A 21,718-nucleotide genomic window follows, 5' to 3' on the forward strand; every position below is an offset into this window, starting at 1 on the left:
AGTGTGCTGCAAATATCTGTGCTCAGTGTGCTAATTGCTTTATTGTGGGGACTGGGGACCGGCAGTATTATATAGTAGGAGGACAGTGCAGAGTTTTGCTGACCAGTGACCACCAGTATTATACGTTCTCTGCCTGAAAAACGCTCCATATCTGTGCTGCATTGTAGTATATAGTAGTAGGACAGTGCAGAATTTTGCTGACCACCAGTATAACTATATATATATATAGCAGTACGGTACAGTAGTCCACTGCTCTACCTCTGTGTCGTCAAGTAAACTATCCATCCATACCTGTGGTGCATTTCAGTTTTGCACGGTTTGCTGACCACCAGTATATAATATATAGCAGTACGGTACAGAAGGCCACTGCTCTACCTACCTCTGTGTCGTCAAGTATACTATCCATCCATACCTGTGGTGCATTTCAGTTTTGCACAGTTTGCTGACCACCAGTATATAATATATAGCAGTACGATACAGTAGGCCACTGCTCTACCTACCTCTGTATCGTCAAGTATACTATCCATCCATACCTGTGGTGCATTTCAGTTTTGCACAGTTTGCTGACCACCAGTATATAATATATAGCAGTACGGTACAGTAGGCCACTGCTCTACCTACCCCTGTGTCGTCAAGTATACTATCCATCCATACCTGTGGTGCATTTCAGTTTTGCAGTTTGCTGACCACCAGCATATAATATATAGCAGTACGGTACAGAAGGCCACTGCTCTACCTACCTCTGTGTCGTCAAGTATACTATCCATCCATACCTGTGGTGCATTTCAGTTTTGCACAGTTTGCTGACCACCAGTTTATAATATATAGCAGTACGGTACAGTAGGCCACTGCTCTACCTACCTCTGTGTCGTCAAGTATACTATCCATCCATACCTGTGGTGCATTTCAGTTTTGCACAGTTTGCTGACCACCAGTATATAATATATAGCAGTACGGTACAGTAGGCCACTGCTCTACCTACCTCTGTATCGTCAAGTATACTATCCATCCATACCTGTGGTGCATTTCAGTTTTGCACAGTTTGCTGACCACCAGTATATATAATATATAGCAGTATGGTACAGTAGGCCACTGCTCTACCTACCTCTGTGTCGTCAAGTATACTATCCATCCATACCTGTGGTGCATTTCAGTTTTGCACAGTTTGCTGACCACCAGTATATATAATATATAGCAGTACGGTACAGTAGGCCACTGCTCTACCTACCTCTGTGTCGTCAAGTATACTATCCATCCATACCTGTGGTGCGTTTAAGTTTTTGTGCGCAGTATATATAGTAGTAGGCCATTGCTATTGATAAATATATTACTGGCATATAATTCCACACATTAAAAAATGGAGAACAAAAATGTGGAGGGTAAAATAGGGAAAGATCAAGATCCACTTCCACCTCATGCTGAAGCTGCTGCCACTAGTCATGGTCGAGACGATGAAATGCCATCGTCATCTGCCAAGGCCGATGCCCAATGTCATAGTAGAGAGCATGTAAAATCCAAAAAACAAAAGTTCAGTAAAGTGACCCAAAAATCAAAATTAAAATCGTCTGAGGAGAAGCGTAAACTTGCCAATATGCCATTTACGACACGGAGTGGCAAGGAACGGCTGAGGCCCGCTCCTATGTTCCTCATGACTAGTGGGTCAGCTTCACATGAGGATGGAAGCACTCATCCTCCTGCTAGAAAACTTAAAAGACTTAAGATGGCAAAAGCACAGCAAAGACCTGTGCGTTCTTCTAAATCACAAATCCCCAAGGAGAGTCCAATTGTGTCGGTTGCGATGCCTGACCTTCCCAACACTGGACGGGAAGAGGTGGCGCCTTCCACCATTTGCACGCCCCCTGCAAGTGCTGGAAGGAGCACCCGCAGTCCAGTTCCTGATAGTCAAATTGAAGATGTCACTGTTGAAGTACACCAGGATGAGGATATGGGTGTTGCTGGCCCTGGGGAGGAAATTGACGAGGATTCTGATGGTGAGGTGGTTTCTTTAAGTCAGGCACACGGGGAAACACCTGTTGTCCGTGGGACGAATATGGCCATTGACATGCCTGGTCAAAATACAAAAAAAAAATCACCTCTTCGGTGTGGAATTATTTCAACAGAAATGCGGACAACTGGTGTCAAGCCGTGTGTTGCCTTTGTCAAGCTGTAATAAGTAGGGGTAAGGACGTTAACCACCTAGGAACATCCTCCCTTATACGTCACCTGGAGCACATTCATCAGAAGTCATTGACAAGTTTAAAAACTTTGGGTGACAGCGGAAGAAGTCCACTGCCAACTAAATCCCTTCCTCTTGTAACCAAGCTCCTGCAAACCACACCACCAACTCCCTCAGTGTCAATTTCCTCCTTAGACAGGAAAGCCAATAGTCCTGCAGGCCATGTCACTGTCAAGTCTGACGAGTCCTCTCCTGCCTAGGATTCCTCCGATGCATCCTTGAGTGTAACGCCTACTGCTGCTGGCGCTGCTGTTGTTGCTGCTGGGAGTCAATCGTCATCCCAGAGGGGAAGTTGGAAGACCACTTGTACTACTTCCAATAAGCAATTGACTGTCCAACAGTGCTTTGCGAGGAAGATGAAATATCATCTTTTTTTCTTTGCATCATGTGCTGTTTGGGGACTATTTTTTTGAAGTGCCATCCTGTCTGACACTGCAGTGCCACTCCTAGATGGGCCAGGTGTTTGTGTCGGCCACTTGGGTCGCTTAGCTTAGTCACACAGCTACCTCATTGCGCCTCTTTTTTTCTTTGCATCATGTGCTGTTTGGGGACAATTTTTTTAATCTGCCATCCTGTCTGACATTGCAGTGCTACTCCTAGATGGGCCAGGTGTTTGTGTCGGCCACTTGGGTCGCTTAGCTTAGTCACACAGCTACCTCATTGCGCCTCTTTTTTTCTTTGCATCATGTGCTGTTTGGGGACAATTTTTTTAATCTGCCATCCTGCCTGACACTGCAGTGCCACTCCTAGATGGGCCAGGTGTTTCTGTTGGCCACTTAGCTTAGTCAACCAGCGACCTCGGTGCAAATTTTAGGACTAAAAAAAATATTGTGAGGTGTTCAGAATAGACTAGAAATGAGTGTAAATTATGGTTATTGAGGTTAATAATACTATGGGATCAAAATGACCCCCAAATTCTATGATTTAAGCTGTTTTTATATATATAAACATACTGTGTGTTTTTTTATGCAATCATCCAGTACTTACTGTTAACAGTAAAAAATCCAGGTACTGTATGGATGCTCCAGTGCCCTCCAGGGAGCTGATGTGCCAATATAATGCAGCAAGTTGGTGGTACTTAGAGACTTTTATAGTGAAGTTAAGAGAGTAGCATTTCCTATCCTATATTTCACGGGTGATGATGGGCTCACCCCGAAATGTAGGATAATAAAGGCAATTTTTCATGCCGCCAACTTGCTGCATTATATACTGTATATACAAACGTGTAAATGTGTGTGTATAGAAACCCCCCCAAGTAAATCCTGCGTTTGCCCCTGGGTTGGATAGAACTCTTGAGAGAAAGAGAAAGCCCCAGCCCCATATCCAGCTTAAAGTGGTCCTAGAGAGGTGGTGTAACTCACCCCCCCCCCCCCACACACACACACACACACGCCTGTGAAATAAATGGAGTGCGCGCACCGCAAAAGGGCATGGTCTCAAAACAAATACACGTAGTGCTCACAGCAGTATTGCCCTTTTTACAATACCCTCAGTAGTAGTGCCCCTTATGCAATGTCCACTGTAGTGGTAGTGCCCATAGTATTGGTGCCCCTTACACAGTGCTCCCAGTAGTAGTGCCCCTTATGTCCACAGGAGTGATGCTCCTTATTAAGCGCCCCCTATGCAATGCCCTCATTAGTATTGCCCCCAGTAGTAATGCCCCCAGTGGTAATGCCACCGTGTAGTATTGCCCCCAGTAGTAATGCCTCCGTAGTTATGTCCCCAGTAGATTTGCCCCCAGTAGTTATGCCCCCAGTCAGAAGTGCCCCAGTAGATGTGCCCCCATTAGTTAAGCCCCCAGTAGATGTGCCCCTGTAGTTATGCCCCAGTAGATGTGCCCTCTGTAGTTATGCTTTAGTAGATGTGCCTCCATTAGTTATGCCCCAGTAGATGTGCCCCTGTAGTTATGCCCCAGATGCCCCCAGCAGATGTGGCCCATAGTAGCACCGTTTAAACACACACACACACAAAAAAAACCCAAACACTATACTCACCAGCCCCACTCCTGCTTCCGGACCGCGCTGCCCTCCATCTGGCTGCCCGCTCCTCGGAACTATGAGAGAGACGTCATGATGTCTCTCCCATAGCGTCATCCAGCCGCACACTGCCTGAGCCGGAAGCCGGAGCTCAGCAGTGAGCTCCGGCCTCCGGCAGCCGCTGGTAACACAATCTCAACGGGCGCCCGACATCGCCCTCCTGGGTTAGGTGAGCCTGAGAGGAGTCGGAACTGGCTCCGTCTCCAAATGGAACTGATAGAACGCAGTTCCGCCCCGTTAAGGCTCACTTTAACCTCTGCCCAGATCATTCTCTCACCTAGATTGATCTTCATTTTTTTTTCCGACTGTGTATTATGATGAAGTCTGTACATGTCTTGAAAAGGAAGAACATAAATAATATAGAAATGTATTTATTCACAGACTTATCACAGTTATAAAGAAAATGACATTTAATATATCGCTATGTCACTGTGAGAAATATCCAGAGCCATAAGGGTTACTTATCGCTCCGGAGCCCCGGCTTTGCTACCATTATAGTAAACACTTACCTCCTGAGAAAGTATATTTTCTTTATCAAAACATTATTATCCTAAGATGGTGTAAGCAAAATACGAGTATCACAGCGGTCTTGGTAAATAGCGCATGTAAAATCTGAAAATGCCAGCAATCCTTACCAGCAATCACCAACGCTAACCCTTTTAATAGGGAGTTTTTGTCAGTAATTGGACAAACTCAAATACTCTGTATAGTGCACATTATTTTATTCTATAGTTATTCCTCTTTTGTTTTCTAGGTATCACATCTTGTAAAACTATGTTAATGTTTCCCCAGGTCAAACCACTTCCGCCCATAAAACGGGGCAACACGAAGTTTGTGATTGAGACAAAGGTGACTCCAGGGATATATACAAAGATAGTTCCTCTACGAACCACCACTGTTGCTGTCCCTGTGACATCGGCTTTGACAGCAAAACCATCACAGACCACCCCCTGGACAACGAGCACCACCCCTGTCCCCACTACTACCACAGTTAGAGCAACCACCTCGAAGCAAGCTAGGAAAACAGGCTTGGTGTTTCCCCCCAGGTTGTTTGATCTAACATGCGAGGAAACCGCCTGTCCTGCCGATAGCTTCTGTCTCAATGACTATGACCGCGGCGGCTCGCAGTGCCACTGTAACCTAGGGAGAGGAGGAGAGACCTGTCAAGATGGTAAGTTCCTGATTATCACTTACATAGAAATCACAGATCATTAATTTGCAGCAGACATCCATCACCTGGGCTGAGAACACTTAAAGGGTAAATTCTGCCGGTGAAACGTACGTCATGGCCATATGCGGGACAGACAAGTGATTCACTCAATGGTTTTGAAAATGCTGTTCTTCTCTACAGGCCTGATGCAGGGGTAGACACTAATCGTGTTGCTGCTGCATCTGCATATGCAGCAGATGTGAAAAAATGTTGCAGCTGCCGGGATTTATGCTGAGAAATCCACATCCGCACATTCAGATCTGATGCTTGCATACAAAGTCGCACCAGCAAAACATCTAAAAAACCCTAGAATGTCGATCAGGGGTAATTTTGACTGTGTAAAAGGACCCAGTCGCTGGCTGCGATATGCCCCAAAAATGGTTACAACACGCCTACGTTTTTGTTGACACCCTTCCATTACCTCCACAATCCCGATAGAGCTCAGGATCCCGGCGTCAAAATACTGATTCCTGAAATCCCAAACATTCTGTTAGCGGGACGCGCTCGCTTCCTCCCACGGAGGGTGGTAGGTTAGGTTTAGGCATTAGAAGGGGGGATAGGGTTAGGGTGCAGTGATGGGAAGGGGATGGTTAGATATTGGGGAGGGAGGGTTAGGTACTTACAAGGGGAGGTTAGGGTTAGACACCAAGTGGGGAGGGTTAGGTTTAGGCAATGAGGAAGGGAAGATTAGGGTTAGGCACCACCGGGGAGGGTTTGGGTTAAGCACCACCGGGGAAGGTTAGGGTTACACATCCACAAAGGAGGGTTAGGGTAGGGGGCAGGGGAAGATTAGGGTACTTTCTAGGCGGCTGTCAGGATTTTGATGGTCGGGATGCCGCTGTCGGTATTATGACCGCTGACATCCCGTCCATTGGTTTATCATACCGAATCTACACCTACATGTTATACCATATTCATAGATATATGTAATCATTGTCCTCTGGGGTAATCAAAATAAACCGCTTTATATGTGCTGACCCACTTGAGATAAATGTTGCGTTTCCTGGGGTGTGGTTAACTATATTAACTCCCATGGCTATTAGTACAAGCGCATGGGCATAGCCTGACTGGGTTCTCTGTATATCCAGTAATACCTTTCCTTCAGGATGGCTGGAAACTGCTGTGGCATGGTGCTTGATCCATATGCCCCCTCTAACTACAATAGATGGGCCGGGAGACAGTACTGTAGGGAGCAGGAGGCTTTCGTTACTCCATCCTCTGGGTATAGGAGTCAGCAGACTTGTAGTGTCCTAATCAACATGTAGCGGCAGCGGTACTAGAGAAGTTCCATCGATAAGGGGGCAGCTATGCGTTTCGTCCACTACCGTGGACTTTTTCAAGCTGAAATAACCTCTGCATCAAATTCTGTCTCAGAATCAGGCTTTATGTGTGATGACGTAACATGACTGCTGAGAAATCATGTGACTGTGCTATTGATGGGGATATGTCATTCGAAATTAAAGAAGATATCAATTTACATTTATCTGTTTAAGCTTTTTGGCCTATAAATCCCCATCTAGCAGAACTTTAATGGTCCCTCCCTTGTTGGCACCTGTACATGATACTGCTGCACAGATAAGCCTGCATGGACAACTTTCAACATCAATCTTGTGTTTTTAGGGTATATACTGTAGTTACCATGTCCACATTCAGAATGTCAACAGGTTCAAAATTTCGGCATTCAGAGAGTGAACATATTAGACAAAATCCATATATATATATAGTAGCAGATGCTCAATTAGCTTAGTGATATCATTCAGGTGCTTGAAAGGGAGGGGTATTTCTAAGCAAGAAAAAAAGGCATTTTGTTTCCCCCAGCACCCTGAATGATAACAGTAACCAGATTTAAATCCCACACAATATTAGAATTCAGAGATCTTGGTTACATATATTTGCGCAAATGTATGAATAAGCCCCAAAGCCGCATCAAGGCGTCTCTGTATATTTGGGGTCCCTAGCGCTATATCTAGGTGCAGGGTGTGGCACCCCAAAGCACCAGCATAAGCCAGAAAGCCCAGGGCAGCATACCAGTGAAAAAACTATAGTGTTAGTAAATTAGTGTTAGGAAGCTATAAAGGCACCACACCCCACACCTCCATGGTGCCTCTGGACTGGCTGAGCTGGATGGCTTTAATGTGGCATACCTTTACATTCTATTAACACTTTTCACATACTAAGTTCTTTAACGCTATTTCTCCATTATAATTACATCTCATTTTTGTATCGCCTTTATAGCTTCGGCTTCCTAACACTAATTTATTAACACTATAGTTTATTCACTGGTATGCTACGCTGGGCTTTCTGGCTTATGCTGGTGCTTTGGGATGCTACACCCTGCACCTAGATATAGCGCTAGGGACCCAAATATACAGAGACGCCTTGATGCGGCTTTGGGGCTTATTCATACATTTGCGCAAATATATGTAACCGAGATCTCTGAATTCTAATATTGCGTGGGATTTAAATCTGCTTACTGTTATCATTCAGGGTGCTGGGGGAAACAAAATGCCTTTTTCTCTGACGTCCTAGTGGATGCTGGGTACTCCGTAAGGACCATGGGGAATAGACGGGCTCCGCAGGAGACTGGGCACTCTTTAAAGAAAGATTAGGTACTATATCTGGTGTGCACTGGCTCCTCCCTCTATGCCCCTCCTCCAGACCTCAGTTAGAATCTGTGCCCGGCCAGTGCTGGATGCACTTAGTGGGCTCTCCTGAGCTCACTAAAAAAGAAAGTATTTGTTAGGTTTTTTATTTTCATTGAGATCTGCTGGCAACAGACTCACTGCTACGAGGGACTGAGGGGAGAGAAGCAAACCTACCTGCTTGCAGCTAGCTTGTGCTTCTAAGGCTACTGGACACCATTAGCTCCAGAGGGATCGAACACAGGGCCCGACCTCGATCGTCCGTTCCCGGAGCCGCGCCGCCGTCCCACTTGCAGAGCCAGAAGACGGAAGATTCCGGGAGAAAATCGGCGGCTGAAGACTCCGGTCTTCAATAAGGTAGCGCACAGCACTGCAGCTGTGCGCCATTGCTCCCACAGCACACCACACGCTCCGGTCACTGGTGGGTGCAGGGCGCTGGGGGGGGGCGCCCTGGGCTGCAATTTGTATACCTTAATTGGCAAAATGCACATAATACAGTTCTAAACTGTATATGTGCCTAATCCCCCGCCATAAATATTATTAAAAAAGCGGGAGAAGCCCGCCGCTGAAGGGGCGGGGCTATCTTCCTCAGCACAGCCAGCGCCATTTTCTCTTCACAGCTCCGCTGGACGGAAGCTCCCCAGGCTCTCCCCTGCAGTATACACTACGGAAAGGGTAAAAAAGAGAGGGGGGGGCACATAAATTTAGGTGCAATTGTGATAATAAGCAGCTATTGGGGGGAAAATTCACTTTATACTAGTGTAAATCCCTCTGTTATATAGCGCTCTGGTGTGTGCTGGCATACTCTCTCTCTGTCTCCCCAAAGGACTTTGTGGGGTCCTGTCCTCAGACAGAGCATTCCCTGTGTGTGTGTGCGGTGTGTCGGTACGGCTGTGTCGACATGTTTGATGAGGAGGCTTACGTGGAGGCGGAGCAGGTGCCGATAAGTGTGATGTCGCCCCCTGCGGGGCCGACACCAGAGTGGATGGATATTAGAGATGAGCGGGTTCGGTTTCTCTGAATCCGAACCCGCCCGAACTTCATGGTTTTTTTCACGGGTCCGAGCAGACTCGGATCCTCCCGCCTTGCTCGGTTAACCCGAGCGCGCCCGAACGTCATCATGACGCTGTCGGATTCTCGCGAGACTCGGATTCTATATAAGGAGCCGCGCGTCGCCGCCATTTTCACACGTGCATTGAGATTGATAGTGAGAGGACGTGGCTGGCGTCCTCTCCATTTAGATTATAAGAGAGAGAGAGATTTACTGGAGCTTAGGACTAGGAGGAGTACTGTAGAAGTGTAGAGAGTGCAGAGAGTTTACTAGTGAGTGACCACCAGACAGTGCAGTTTATTTAATATATCCGTTCTCTGCCTGAAAAAAGCGATACACACAGTGACTCAGTCACATACCATATCTGTGTGCACTGCTCAGGCTCAGCCCAGTGTGCTGCATCATCTATATATATTATATATCTGTCTGACTGCTCAGCTCACACAGCTTATAATTGTGGGGGAGACTGGGGAGCACTGCAGTGCCAGTTATAGGTTATAGCAGGAGCCAGGAGTACATAATATTATATAGTGAGTGACCACCAGACAGTGCAGTTTATTTAATATATCCGTTCTCTGCCTGAAAAAAGCGATACACACAGTGACTCAGTCACATACCATATCTGTGTGCACTGCTCAGGCTCAGCCCAGTGTGCTGCATCATCTATATATATTATATATCTGTCTGACTGCTCAGCTCACACAGCTTATAATTGTGGGGGAGACTGGGGAGCACTGCAGTGCCAGTTATAGGTTATAGCAGGAGCCAGGAGTACATAATATTATATTAAAATTAAACAGTGCACACTTTTGCTGCAGGAGTGCCACTGCCAGTGTGACTGACCAGTGACCTGACCACACTGACCACCAGTATAGTTAGTAGTATACTTATATTGTGATTGCCTGAAAAAGTTAAACACTCGTCGTGTGACTTCACTTGTGTGTTGTTTTTTTTTTTATTCTATAAAAATAAAACTCATTCTGCTGACAGACAGTGTCCAGCAGGTCCGTCATTATATAATATATAATATATACCTGTCCGGCTGCAGTAGTGATATATATATATTTTTTATATCATTTATCATCCAGTCGCAGCAGACACAGTACGGTAGTTCACGGCTGTGGCTACCTCTGTGTCTGCACTCGGCAGGCAGTCCGTCCATAATTGTATACCACCTAACCGTGGTTTTTTTTTCTTCTTTATACATACATACTACTACGACATCTCTTTATCAACCAGTCTATATTAGCAGCAGACACAGTACAGTACGGTAGTTCACGGCTGTGGCTACCTCTGTGTCTGCACTCGGCAGGCAGTCCGTCCATAATTGTATACCACCTAACCGTGGTTTTTTTTTCTTTCTTCTTTATACATACATAGTTACATAGACATCTCTTTATCAACCAGTCTATATTAGCAGCAGACACAGTACAGTACGGTAGTTCACGGCTGTGGCTACCTCTGTGTCTGCACTCGGCAGGCAGTCCATCCATAATTGTATACCACCTAACCGTGGTTTTTTTTTCTTTCTTCTTTATACATACATAGTTACATAGACATCTCTTTATCAACCAGTCTATATTAGCAGCAGACACAGTACAGTACGGTAGTTCACGGCTGTGGCTACCTCTGTGTCTGCACTCGGCAGGCAGTCCGTCCATAATTGTATACCACCTAACCGTGGTTTTTTTTTCTTTCTTCTTTATACATACATAGTTACATAGACATCTCTTTATCAACCAGTCTATATTAGCAGCAGACACAGTACAGTACGGTAGTTCACGGCTGTGGCTACCTCTGTGTCTGCACTCGGCAGGCAGTCCGTCCATAATTGTATACCACCTAACCGTGTTTTTTTTTTCTTTCTTCTTTATACATACATAGTTACATAGACATCTCTTTATCAACCAGTCTATATTAGCAGCAGACACAGTACAGTACGGTAGTTCACGGCTGTGGCTACCTCTGTGTCTGCACTCGGCAGGCAGTCCGTCCATAATTGTATACCACCTAACCGTGGTTTTTTTTTCTTTCTTCTTTATACATCCATAGTTACATAGACATCTCTTTATCAACCAGTCTATATTAGCAGCAGACACAGTACAGTACGGTAGTTCACGGCTGTGGCTACCTCTGTGTCTGCACTCGGCAGGCAGTCCGTCCATAATTGTATACCACCTAACCGTGGTTTTTTTTTCTTTCTTCTTTATACATACATACTACTACGACATCTCTTTATCAACCAGTCTATATTATTAGCAGCAGACACAGTACAGTACGGTAGTTCACGGCTGTGGCTACCTCTGTGTCTGCACTCGGCAGGCAGTCCGTCCATAATTGTATACCACCTAACCGTGTTTTTTTTTTCTTTCTTCTTTATACATACATAGTTACATAGACATCTCTTTATCAACCAGTCTATATTAGCAGCAGACACAGTACAGTACGGTAGTTCACGGCTGTGGCTACCTCTGTGTCTGCACTCGGCAGGCAGTCCATAATTGTATACTAGTATCCATCTCCATTGTTTACCTGAGGTGCCTTTTAGTTGTGCCTATTAAAATATGGAGAACAAAAATGTTGAGGTTCCAAAATTAGGGAAAGATCAAGATCCACTTCCACCTCGTGCTGAAGCTGCTGCCACTAGTCATGGCCGAGACGATGAAATGCCAGCAACGTCGTCTGCCAAGGCCGATGCCCAATGTCATAGTACAGAGCATGTCAAATCCAAAACACCAAATATCAGAAAAAAAAGGACTCCAAAACCTAAAATAAAATTGTCGGAGGAGAAGCGTAAACTTGCCAATATGCCATTTACGACACGGAGTGGCAAGGAACGGCTGAGGCCCTGGCCTATGTTCATGGCTAGTGGTTCAGCTTCACATGAGGATGGAAGCACTCAGCCTCTCGCTAGAAAAATGAAAAGACTCAAGCTGGCAAAAGCAGCACAGCAAAGAACTGTGCATTCTTCGAAATCCCAAATCCACAAGGAGAGTCCAATTGTGTCGGTTGCGATGCCTGACCTTCCCAACACTGGACGTGAAGAGCATGCGCCTTCCACCATTTGCACGCCCCCTGCAAGTGCTGGAAGGAGCACCCGCAGTCCAGTTCCTGATAGTCAGATTGAAGATGTCAGTGTTGAAGTACACCAGGATGAGGAGGATATGGGTGTTGCTGGCGCTGGGGAGGAAATTGACCAGGAGGATTCTGATGGTGAGGTGGTTTGTTTAAGTCAGGCACCCGGGGAGACACCTGTTGTCCGTGGGAGGAATATGGCCGTTGACATGCCAGGTGAAAATACCAAAAAAATCAGCTCTTCGGTGTGGAGGTATTTCACCAGAAATGCGGACAACAGGTGTCAAGCCGTGTGTTCCCTTTGTCAAGCTGTAATAAGTAGGGGTAAGGACGTTAACCACCTCGGAACATCCTCCCTTATACGTCACCTGCAGCGCATTCATAATAAGTCAGTGACAAGTTCAAAAACTTTGGGTGACAGCGGAAGCAGTCCACTGACCAGTAAATCCCTTCCTCTTGTAACCAAGCTCACGCAAACCACCCCACCAACTCCCTCAGTGTCAATTTCCTCCTTCCCCAGGAATGCCAATAGTCCTGCAGGCAATGTCACTGGCAATTCTGACGAGTCCTCTCCTGCCTGGGATTCCTCCGATGCATCCTTGCGTGTAACGCCTACTGCTGCTGGCGCTGCTGTTGTTGCTGCTGGGAGTCGATGGTCATCCCAGAGGGGAAGTCGTAAGCCCACTTGTACTACTTCCAGTAAGCAATTGACTGTTCAACAGTCCTTTGCGAGGAAGATGAAATATCACAGCAGTCATCCTGCTGCAAAGCGGATAACTGAGGCCTTGACAACTATGTTGGTGTTAGACGTGCGTCCGGTATCCGCCGTTAGTTCACAGGGAACTAGACAATTTATTGAGGCAGTGTGCCCCCGTTACCAAATACCATCTAGGTTCCACTTCTCTAGGCAGGCGATACCGAGAATGTACACGGACGTCAGAAAAAGACTCACCAGTGTCCTAAAAAATGCAGTTGTACCCAATGTCCACTTAACCACGGACATGTGGACAAGTGGAGCAGGGCAGGGTCAGGACTATATGACTGTGACAGCCCACTGGGTAGATGTATGGACTCCCGCCGCAAGAACAGCAGCGGCGGCACCAGTAGCAGCATCTCGCAAACGCCAACTCTTTCCTAGGCAGGCTACGCTTTGTATCACCGCTTTCCAGAATACGCACACAGCTGAAAACCTCTTACGGCAACTGAGGAAGATCATCGCGGAATGGCTTACCCCAATTGGACTCTCCTGTGGATTTGTGGCATCGGACAACGCCAGCAATATTGTGTGTGCATTAAATATGGGCAAATTCCAGCACGTCCCATGTTTTGCACATACCTTGAATTTGGTGGTGCAGAATTTTTTAAAAAACGACAGGGGCGTGCAAGAGATGCTGTCGGTGGCCAGAAGAATTGCGGGACACTTTCGGCGTACAGGCACCACGTACAGAAGACTGGAGCACCACCAAAAACTACTGAACCTGCCCTGCCATCATCTGAAGCAAGAAGTGGTAACGAGGTGGAATTCAACCCTCTATATGCTTCAGAGGTTGGAGGAGCAGCAAAAGGCCATTCAAGCCTATACAATTGAGCACGATATAGTAGGTGGAATGCACCTGTCTCAAGCGCAGTGGAGAATGATTTCAACGTTGTGCAAGGTTCTGATGCCCTTTGAACTTGCCACACGTGAAGTCAGTTCAGACACTGCCAGCCTGAGTCAGGTCATTCCCCTCATCAGGCTTTTGCAGAAGAAGCTGGAGACATTGAAGGAGGAGCTAACACGGAGCGATTCCGCTAGGCATGTGGGACTTGTGAATGGAGCCCTTAATTCGCTTAACAAGGATTCACGGGTGGTCAATCTGTTGAAATCAGAGCACTACATTTTGGCCACCGTGCTCGATCCTAGATTTAAAGCCTACCTTGGATCTCTCTTTCCGGCAGACACAAGTCTGCTGGGGTTGAAAGACCTGCTGGTGAGAAAATTGTCAAGTCAAGCGGAACGCGACCTGTCAACATCTCCTCCTTCACATTCTCCCGCAACTGGGGGTGCGAGGAAAAGGCTCAGAATTCCGAGCCCACCCGCTGGCGGTGATGCAGGGCAGTCTGGAGCGACTGCTGATGCTGACATCTGGTCCGGACTGAAGGACCTGACAACGATTACGGACATGTCGTCTACTGTCACTGCATATGATTCTCTCAACATTGATAGAATGGTGGAGGATTATATGAGTGACCGCATCCAAGTAGGCACGTCACACAGTCCGTACTTATACTGGCAGGAAAAAGAGGCAATTTGGAGGCCCTTGCACAAACTGGCTTTATTCTACCTAAGTTGCCCTCCCACAAGTGTGTACTCCGAAAGAGTGTTTAGTGCCGCCGCTCACCTTGTCAGCAATCGGCGTACGAGGTTACATCCAGAAAATGTGGAGAAGATGATGTTCATTAAAATGAATTATAATCAATTCCTCCGCGGAGACATTGACCAGCAGCAATTGCCTCCACAAAGTACACAGGGAGCTGAGATGGTGGATTCCAGTGGGGACGAATTGATAATCTGTGAGGAGGGGGATGTACACGGTGATATATCGGAGGGTGATGATGAGGTGGACATCTTGCCTCTGTAGAGCCAGTTTGTGCAAGGAGAGATTAATTGCTTCTTTTTTGGGGGGGGTCCAAACCAACCCGTCATATCAGTCACAGTCGTGTGGCAGACCCTGTCACTGAAATGATGGGTTGGTTAAAGTGTGCATGTCCTGTTTTGTTTATACAACATAAGGGTGGGTGGGAGGGCCCAAGGACAATTCCATCTTGCACCTCTTTTTTCTTTTCTTTTTCTTTGCATCATGTGCTGATTGGGGAGGGTTTTTTGGAAGGGACATCCTGCGTGACACTGCAGTGCCACTCCTAAATGGGCCCGGTGTTTGTGTCGGCCACTAGGGTCGCTAATCTTACTCACACAGTCAGCTACCTCATTGCGCCTCTTTTTTTCTTTGCGTCATGTGCTGTTTGGGGAGGGTTTTTTGGAAGGGACATCCTGCGTGACACTGCAGTGCCACTCCTAGATGGGCCCGGTGTTTGTGTCGGCCACTAGGGTCGCTAATCTTACTCACACAGCTACCTCATTGCGCCTCTTTTTTTCTTTGCGTCATGTGCTGTTTGGGGAGGGTTTTTTGGAAGGGACATCCTGCGTGACACTGCAGTGCCACTCCTAGATGGGCCCGGTGTTTGTGTCGGCCACTAGGGTCGCTAATCTTACTCACACAGCTACCTCATTGCGCCTCTTTTTTTCTTTGCGTCATGTGCTGTTTGGGGAGGGTTTTTTGGAAGGGCCATCCTGCGTGACACTGCAGTGCCACTCCTAGATGGGCCCGGTGTTTGTGTCGGCCACTAGGGTCGCTAATCTTACTCACACAGCTACCTCATTGCGCCTCTTTTTTTCTTTGCGTCATGTGCTGTTTGGGGAGGGTTTTTTGGAAGGGACATCCTGCGTGACACTGCAGTGCCACTCCTAGATGGGCCCGGTGTTTGTGTCGGCCACTAGGGTCGCTTATCTTACTCACACAGCGACCTCATTGCAAATTTTAGGACTAAAAATAATATTGTGAGGTGTGAGGTATTCAGAATAGACTGAAAATGAGTGTAAATTATGGTTTTTGAGGTTAATAATACTTTGGGATCAAAATGACCCCCAAATTCTATGATTTAAGCTGTTTTTTAGTGTTTTTTGAAAAAAACACCCGAATCCAAAACACACCCGAATCCGACAAAAAAAATTCGGTGAGGTTTTGCCAAAACGCGTTCGAACCCAAAACACGGCCGCGGAACCGAACCCAAAACCAAAACACAAAACCCGAAAAATTTCAGGCGCTCATCTCTAAGATATGTGGAAGGTATTAACCGACACTGTCAACTCCTTGCATAAAAGGTTCGATGACGTAACAGCTTTGGGACAGCCGGCATCTCAGCCCGCGCCTGCCCAAGCGTCTCAGAGGCCATCAGGGGCTCAAAAAATGCCCGCTACCTCAGATGGCAGACACAGATGTCGACACTGAGTCTGACTCCAGTGTCGACGAGGATGAGACAAATGTACAATCCACAAGGGCCATCCGATGCATGATTACGGCAATGAAAAATGTGTTGCACATTTCTAACATTAACCCGGTTACCACAAAAAAGGGTATTATGTTTGGGGAGAAAAAGCAGCCAGTGACTTTTCCCCCATCTGATGAGTTAAATGAATTGTGTGAAGAAGCGTGGGGTTCCCCTGATAAGAAACTAGTGATTTCTAAGCGGTTACTAATGGCGTACCCTTTCCCGCCAACGGATAGGTTACGCTGGAAGACATCCCCTAGGGTGGACAAGGCGCTCACACGCTTATCAAAAAAGATGGCACTGCTGTCTCAGGATACGGCCGCCTTAAAGGAGCCTGCAGATAGAAAGCAGGAGGCTATCCTGAAGTCTGTGTATACACACTCAGGTACTATACTGAGACCTGCTATTGCTTCAGCATGGATGTGTAGTGCTGCAGCAGCATGGTCTGATTCCCTGTCAGATAACATTGATTCCCTTGACAGAGATACTATTTTGCTAACCATAGAGCATATTAAAGACGTGGTCTTATATATGAGGGATGCACAGAGGGACATTTGCCGGCTGGCATCTAGAATTAATGCAATGTCCATTTCTGCCAGGAGAGTATTATGGACTCGGCAGTGTACAGGTGATGCTGATTCTAAAAGGCACATGGAGGTTTTGCCTTATAAGGGTGAGGAATTGTTTGGGGACGGTCTCTCGGAACTCGTATCCACAGCAACAGCTGGGAAGTCGACTTTTTTACCTCAGGTTCTCTCACAGCCTAAGAAAGCACCGTATTATCAAGTACAGTCCTTTCAGCCTCAGAAAGGCAAGCGGGTCAGAGGCGCTTCCTTTCTGCCCAGAGGCAGGGGTAGAGGGAAAAAGCTGCACCAGACAGCCAGTTCCCAGGAACAAAAATCCTCCCCTGCTTCCACTAAGTCCACCGCATGACGCTGGGGCTCCACAGGTGGAGCCAGGTGCGGTGGGGGCCCGTCTCCGGAACTTCAGCGACCAGTGGGTTCGCTCACAGGTGAATCTCTGGGTTCTACAAGTGGTATCTCAGGAATACAAGCTGGAGTTCGAGTCGTCTCCCCCTCGCCGTTACCTCAAATCAGCCTTGCCAGCTACTCCCAAGGAAAGGGAGGTAGTACTGGCGGCAATTCACAAGCTGTACCTCCAGCAGGTGATAATCAAAGTTCCCCTCCTTCAACAGGGACGGGGTTACTATTCCACAATGTTTGTGGTACCGAAACCAGACGGTTCGGTGAGACTCATTCTAAATTTGAAATCCTTGAACACTTATATAAGGAAGTTCAAGTTCAAAATGGAATGGCTCAGGGCGGTTATTGCAAGCCTGGAAGAGGGGGATTTTTTGGTATCACTGGACATCAAGGATGCTTATTTCCATGTCCCCATTTACCCACCTCACCAGGAGTACATCTGATTTGTGGTACAGGACTGCCATTACCAATTCCAGACGTTGCCGTTTGGTCTGTCCACGGCACCGAGGGTATTTACCAAGGTAATGGCCGAAATGATGATACTCCTTCGAAAGAAGGGAGTTATAATTATCCCGTACTTGGACGATCTCCTTATAAAGGCGAGGTCCATGGAGCAGTTGTTAGTTGGAGTAGCACTATCTCAGGAAGTGCTACAACAGCACGGCTGGATTCTGAATATCCCAAAGTCGCAGCTGGTTCCTACGACGCGTCTGCTGTTCTTGGGTATGATTCTGGACACAGAACAGAAGAAGGTGTTTCTCCCGGAGGAGAAGGCCAAGGAGTTGTCATCTCTGGTCAGAGACCTCCTGAAACCAAAACAGGTGTCGGTGCATCACTGCACGCGAGTCCTGGGAAAAATGGTAGCTTCCTACGAAGCAATGCCATTCGGCAGGTTCATTCCGGGAGTGGACAACTGGGAAGCAGACTTCCTCAGCAGGCACGACCTCCACCCGGGAGAGTGGGGACTTCATCCAGAAGTCTTCCAGCTGATTGTAAATCGTTGGGAAAGGCCACAGGTGGACATGATGGCGTCCCGCCTCAACAAAAAGCTAAAAAGATATTGCGCCAGGTCAAGGGACCCTCAGGCGATAGCTGTGGACGCTCTAGTGACACCGTGGGTGTACCAGTCGGTTTATGTGTTCCCTCCTCTTCCTCTCATACCAAAGGTACTGAGGATAATAAGAAAGAGAGGAGTAAGAACTATACTCATCGTTCCGGATTGGCCAAGAAGAACTTGGTACCCGGAACTACAAGAAATGATCTCAGAGGACCCTTGGCCTCTGCCGCTCCGACAGGACCTGCTACAGCAGGGGCCCTGTCTGTTCCAAGACTTACCGCGGCTGCGTTTGACGGCATGGCGGTTGAACGCCGGATCCTGATGGAAAAGGGCATTCCGGTTGAAGTCATTCCTACGCTGATAAAAGCTAGGAAGGATGTGACAGTAAAACATTATCACTGCATATGGCGAAAATATGTTGCTTGGTGTGAGGCTATGAAGGCCCCAACAGAGGAATTTCAGCTGGGTCGATTTCTGCACTTCCTACTGTCAGGAGTGACTATGGACCTAAAATTGGGATCCATAAAAGTCCAGATTTCGGCCCTGTCTATTTTCTTTAAAAAAGAACTGGCTTCACTGCCTGAAGTTCAGACGTTTGTTAAGGGAGTGCTGCATATTCAGCCCCCTTTTGTGCCTCCAGTGGCACCTTGGGATCTCAACGTAGTGTTGGATTTCCTAAAATCACATTGGTTTGAGCCACTTCAGACCGTGGAGTTGAAGTATCTCACGTGGAAAGTGGTCATGCTTTTGGCCTTGGCTTCGGCTAGACGTGTGTCAGAATTGGCGGCTTCCATATGGACAGGGCAGAATTGAGGACTCGTCCCCAATTTCTCCCTAAGGTGCTATCAGCCTTTCATTTGAACCAACCTATTGTGGTGCCTGCGGCTACTCGGGACTTGGAGGCTTCCAAGTTGCTGGACGTAGTCCGGGCCCTGAAAATCTATGTTTCCAAGACGGCTAGAGTCAGAAAAACTGACTCGCTGTTTATCCTGCATGCACCCAACAAGCTGGGTGCTCCTGCTTCTAAGCAGACTATTGCTCGCTGGATCTGTAGCACGATTCAACTTGCACATTCTGCGGCTGGACTGCCGCATCCTAAATCAGTAAAAGCCCATTCCACGAGGAAGGTGGGCTCTTCTTGGGCGGCTGCCCGAGGGGTCTCGGCTTTACAACTTTGCCGAGCTGCTACCTGGTCGGGATCAAACACGTTTGCAAAATTCTACAAGTTTGATACCCTGGCTGAGGAGGACCTTGAGTTTGCTCATTCGGTGCTGCAGAGTCATCCGCACTCTCCCGCCCGTTTAGGAGCTTTGGTATAATCCCCATGGTCCTTACGGAGTACCCAGCATCCACTAGGACGTCAGAGAAAATAAGAATTTACTCACCGGTAATTCTATTTCTCGTAGTCCGTAGTGGATGCTGGGAGCCCGTCCCAAGTGCGGATTTCTGCAATACTTGTATATAGTTATTGCTTAACTATAGGGTAATTGTTCTGAGCCATCTGTTGAATGAGGCTCAGCTGTTGTTCATACTGTTAACTGGGTATAGTTATCACAAGTTGTACGGTGTGATTGGTGTGGCTGGTATGAGTCTTACCCTGGATTCCAAATCCTTCCCTAGTAATGTCATCTCTTCCGGGCACAGTTTCCCTAACTGAGGTCTGGAGGAGGGGCATAGAGGGAGGAGCCAGTGCACACCAGATATAGTACCTAATCTTTCTTTAAAGAGTGCCCAGTCTCCTGCGGAGCCCGTCTATTCCCCATGGTCCTTACGGAGTACCCAGCATCCACTACGGACTACGAGAAATAGAATTACCGGTGAGTAAATTCTTATTTTTTCTATATTAGACAAAATGTCAACATTATGCATAGGGTTAGTCTGATATTAAGATTAGTGTTAGTCTGAGGTTAATCTGCAGTTACGGATAGTTTGTGGCTAGGCTGGAGTTAGGGATAGTCTGTGATCAGGATTAGTGTTAGTCTGTGGTTAGGCTGCGGCTAGGGATAGTCTGTGATTAGGTTTAATATTAGTCTGTGTTTAGTCTGCGTTTAGGGTTAGTATTAGTCTGTAGCTAGGCTGGAGTTAGGGATAGTCTGTGATCAGGATTAGTTTTAGTCTGTGGTTAAACTGTGGCTAGGGATAGTCTGTGATTAGAGTTAGTGTTAGTCTGTGTTTAGTCTGTGATTAGGGTTAGTGTTAGTATGTGGTTAGGTTGTAGTTAGGGATCATCTGTAATTAGGGTTAGTGTTAGTCTGTGGTTAGGCTGTGATTAGGGTTAGTCTGCAATTAGGGTTAGTCTGCAATTAGGGTTAGAGTAAAATACTGCTGTCAACATATACACTGCTCAAAAAAATAAAGGGAACACTTAAACAACACTCCAAGTCAATCACACTTCTGTGAAATCAAACTGCCCACTTAGGAAGCAACACTGATTGACAATCAATTTCACATGCTGTTGTGCAAATGGAATAGACAACAGGTGGGAATTATAGGCAATTAGCAAGACACCCCCAATAAAGGAGTTGTTCTGCAGGTGGTGACCACAGACCACTTCTCAGCTCCTATGCTTTCTGGCTGATGTTTTGGTCACTTTTGGAAGCTGGCGGTGCTTTCACTCTAGTGGTAGCATGAGACGGAGTCTACAACCCACACAAGTGGCTCAGGTAGTGCAGCTCATCCAGGATTGCACATCAATGCAAGCTGTGGCAAGAAGGTTTGCTGTGTCTGTCAGCGTAGTGTCCAGAGCATGGAGGCGCTACCAGGAGACAGGCCAGTACATCAGGAGACGTGGAGGAGGCTGTAGGAGGGCAACAACCCTGCAGCAGGATCGCTACCTCTGCCTTTGTGCAAGGAGGAACAGTAGGAGCACTACCAGAGCCCTGCAAAATGACCTCCAGCAAGCCACAAATGTGCATGTGTCTACTCAAATGATCAGAAACAGACTCCATCAGGGTGGTATGAGGGCCCGACGTCCACAGGTGGGGGTTGTGCTTACAGCCCAACACCGTGCAGGACGTTTGGCATTTGCCAGAGAACACCAAGATTGGCAAATTCACTACTGGCGCCCTGTGCTCTTCACAGATGAAAGCAGGTTCTCACTGAGCACATGTGACAGACGTGACAGAGTCTGGAGACACCAAGGAGAACGTTCTGCTGCCTGCAACATCCTCCAGCATGACCGGTTTGGCAGTGGGTCAGTAATGGTGTGGGGTGGCATTTCTTTGGGGGCCGCACAGCCCACCATGTGCTCCCCAGAGGTAGCCTGACTGCCATTAGGTACCGAGATGAGATCCTCAGACCCCTTGTGAGACCATATGCTGGTGCGGTTGGCCCTGGGTT

The 21,718-nt window shown here is 47.2% G+C and overlaps 1 protein-coding gene across 1 annotated transcript in view; it reads left to right on the plus strand.

Moving 5' to 3' along the window:
* The window catches only part of EGFLAM (EGF like, fibronectin type III and laminin G domains), a 354,680-nt gene that overhangs the window by 238,397 nt on the left and 94,565 nt on the right, over window positions 1–21,718 (plus strand). Inside the window, exon 9 of the mRNA XM_063961208.1 lies at window positions 5,065–5,443. Within this exon, the coding sequence (XP_063817278.1) occupies window positions 5,065–5,443 (379 nt within the window). The remainder of the gene's footprint in view (window positions 1–5,064; window positions 5,444–21,718) is intronic.

This window comes from Pseudophryne corroboree, chromosome 1 (assembly GCF_028390025.1).
Source record: "Pseudophryne corroboree isolate aPseCor3 chromosome 1, aPseCor3.hap2, whole genome shotgun sequence".
Lineage (NCBI taxonomy): Eukaryota > Metazoa > Chordata > Amphibia > Anura > Myobatrachidae > Pseudophryne > Pseudophryne corroboree.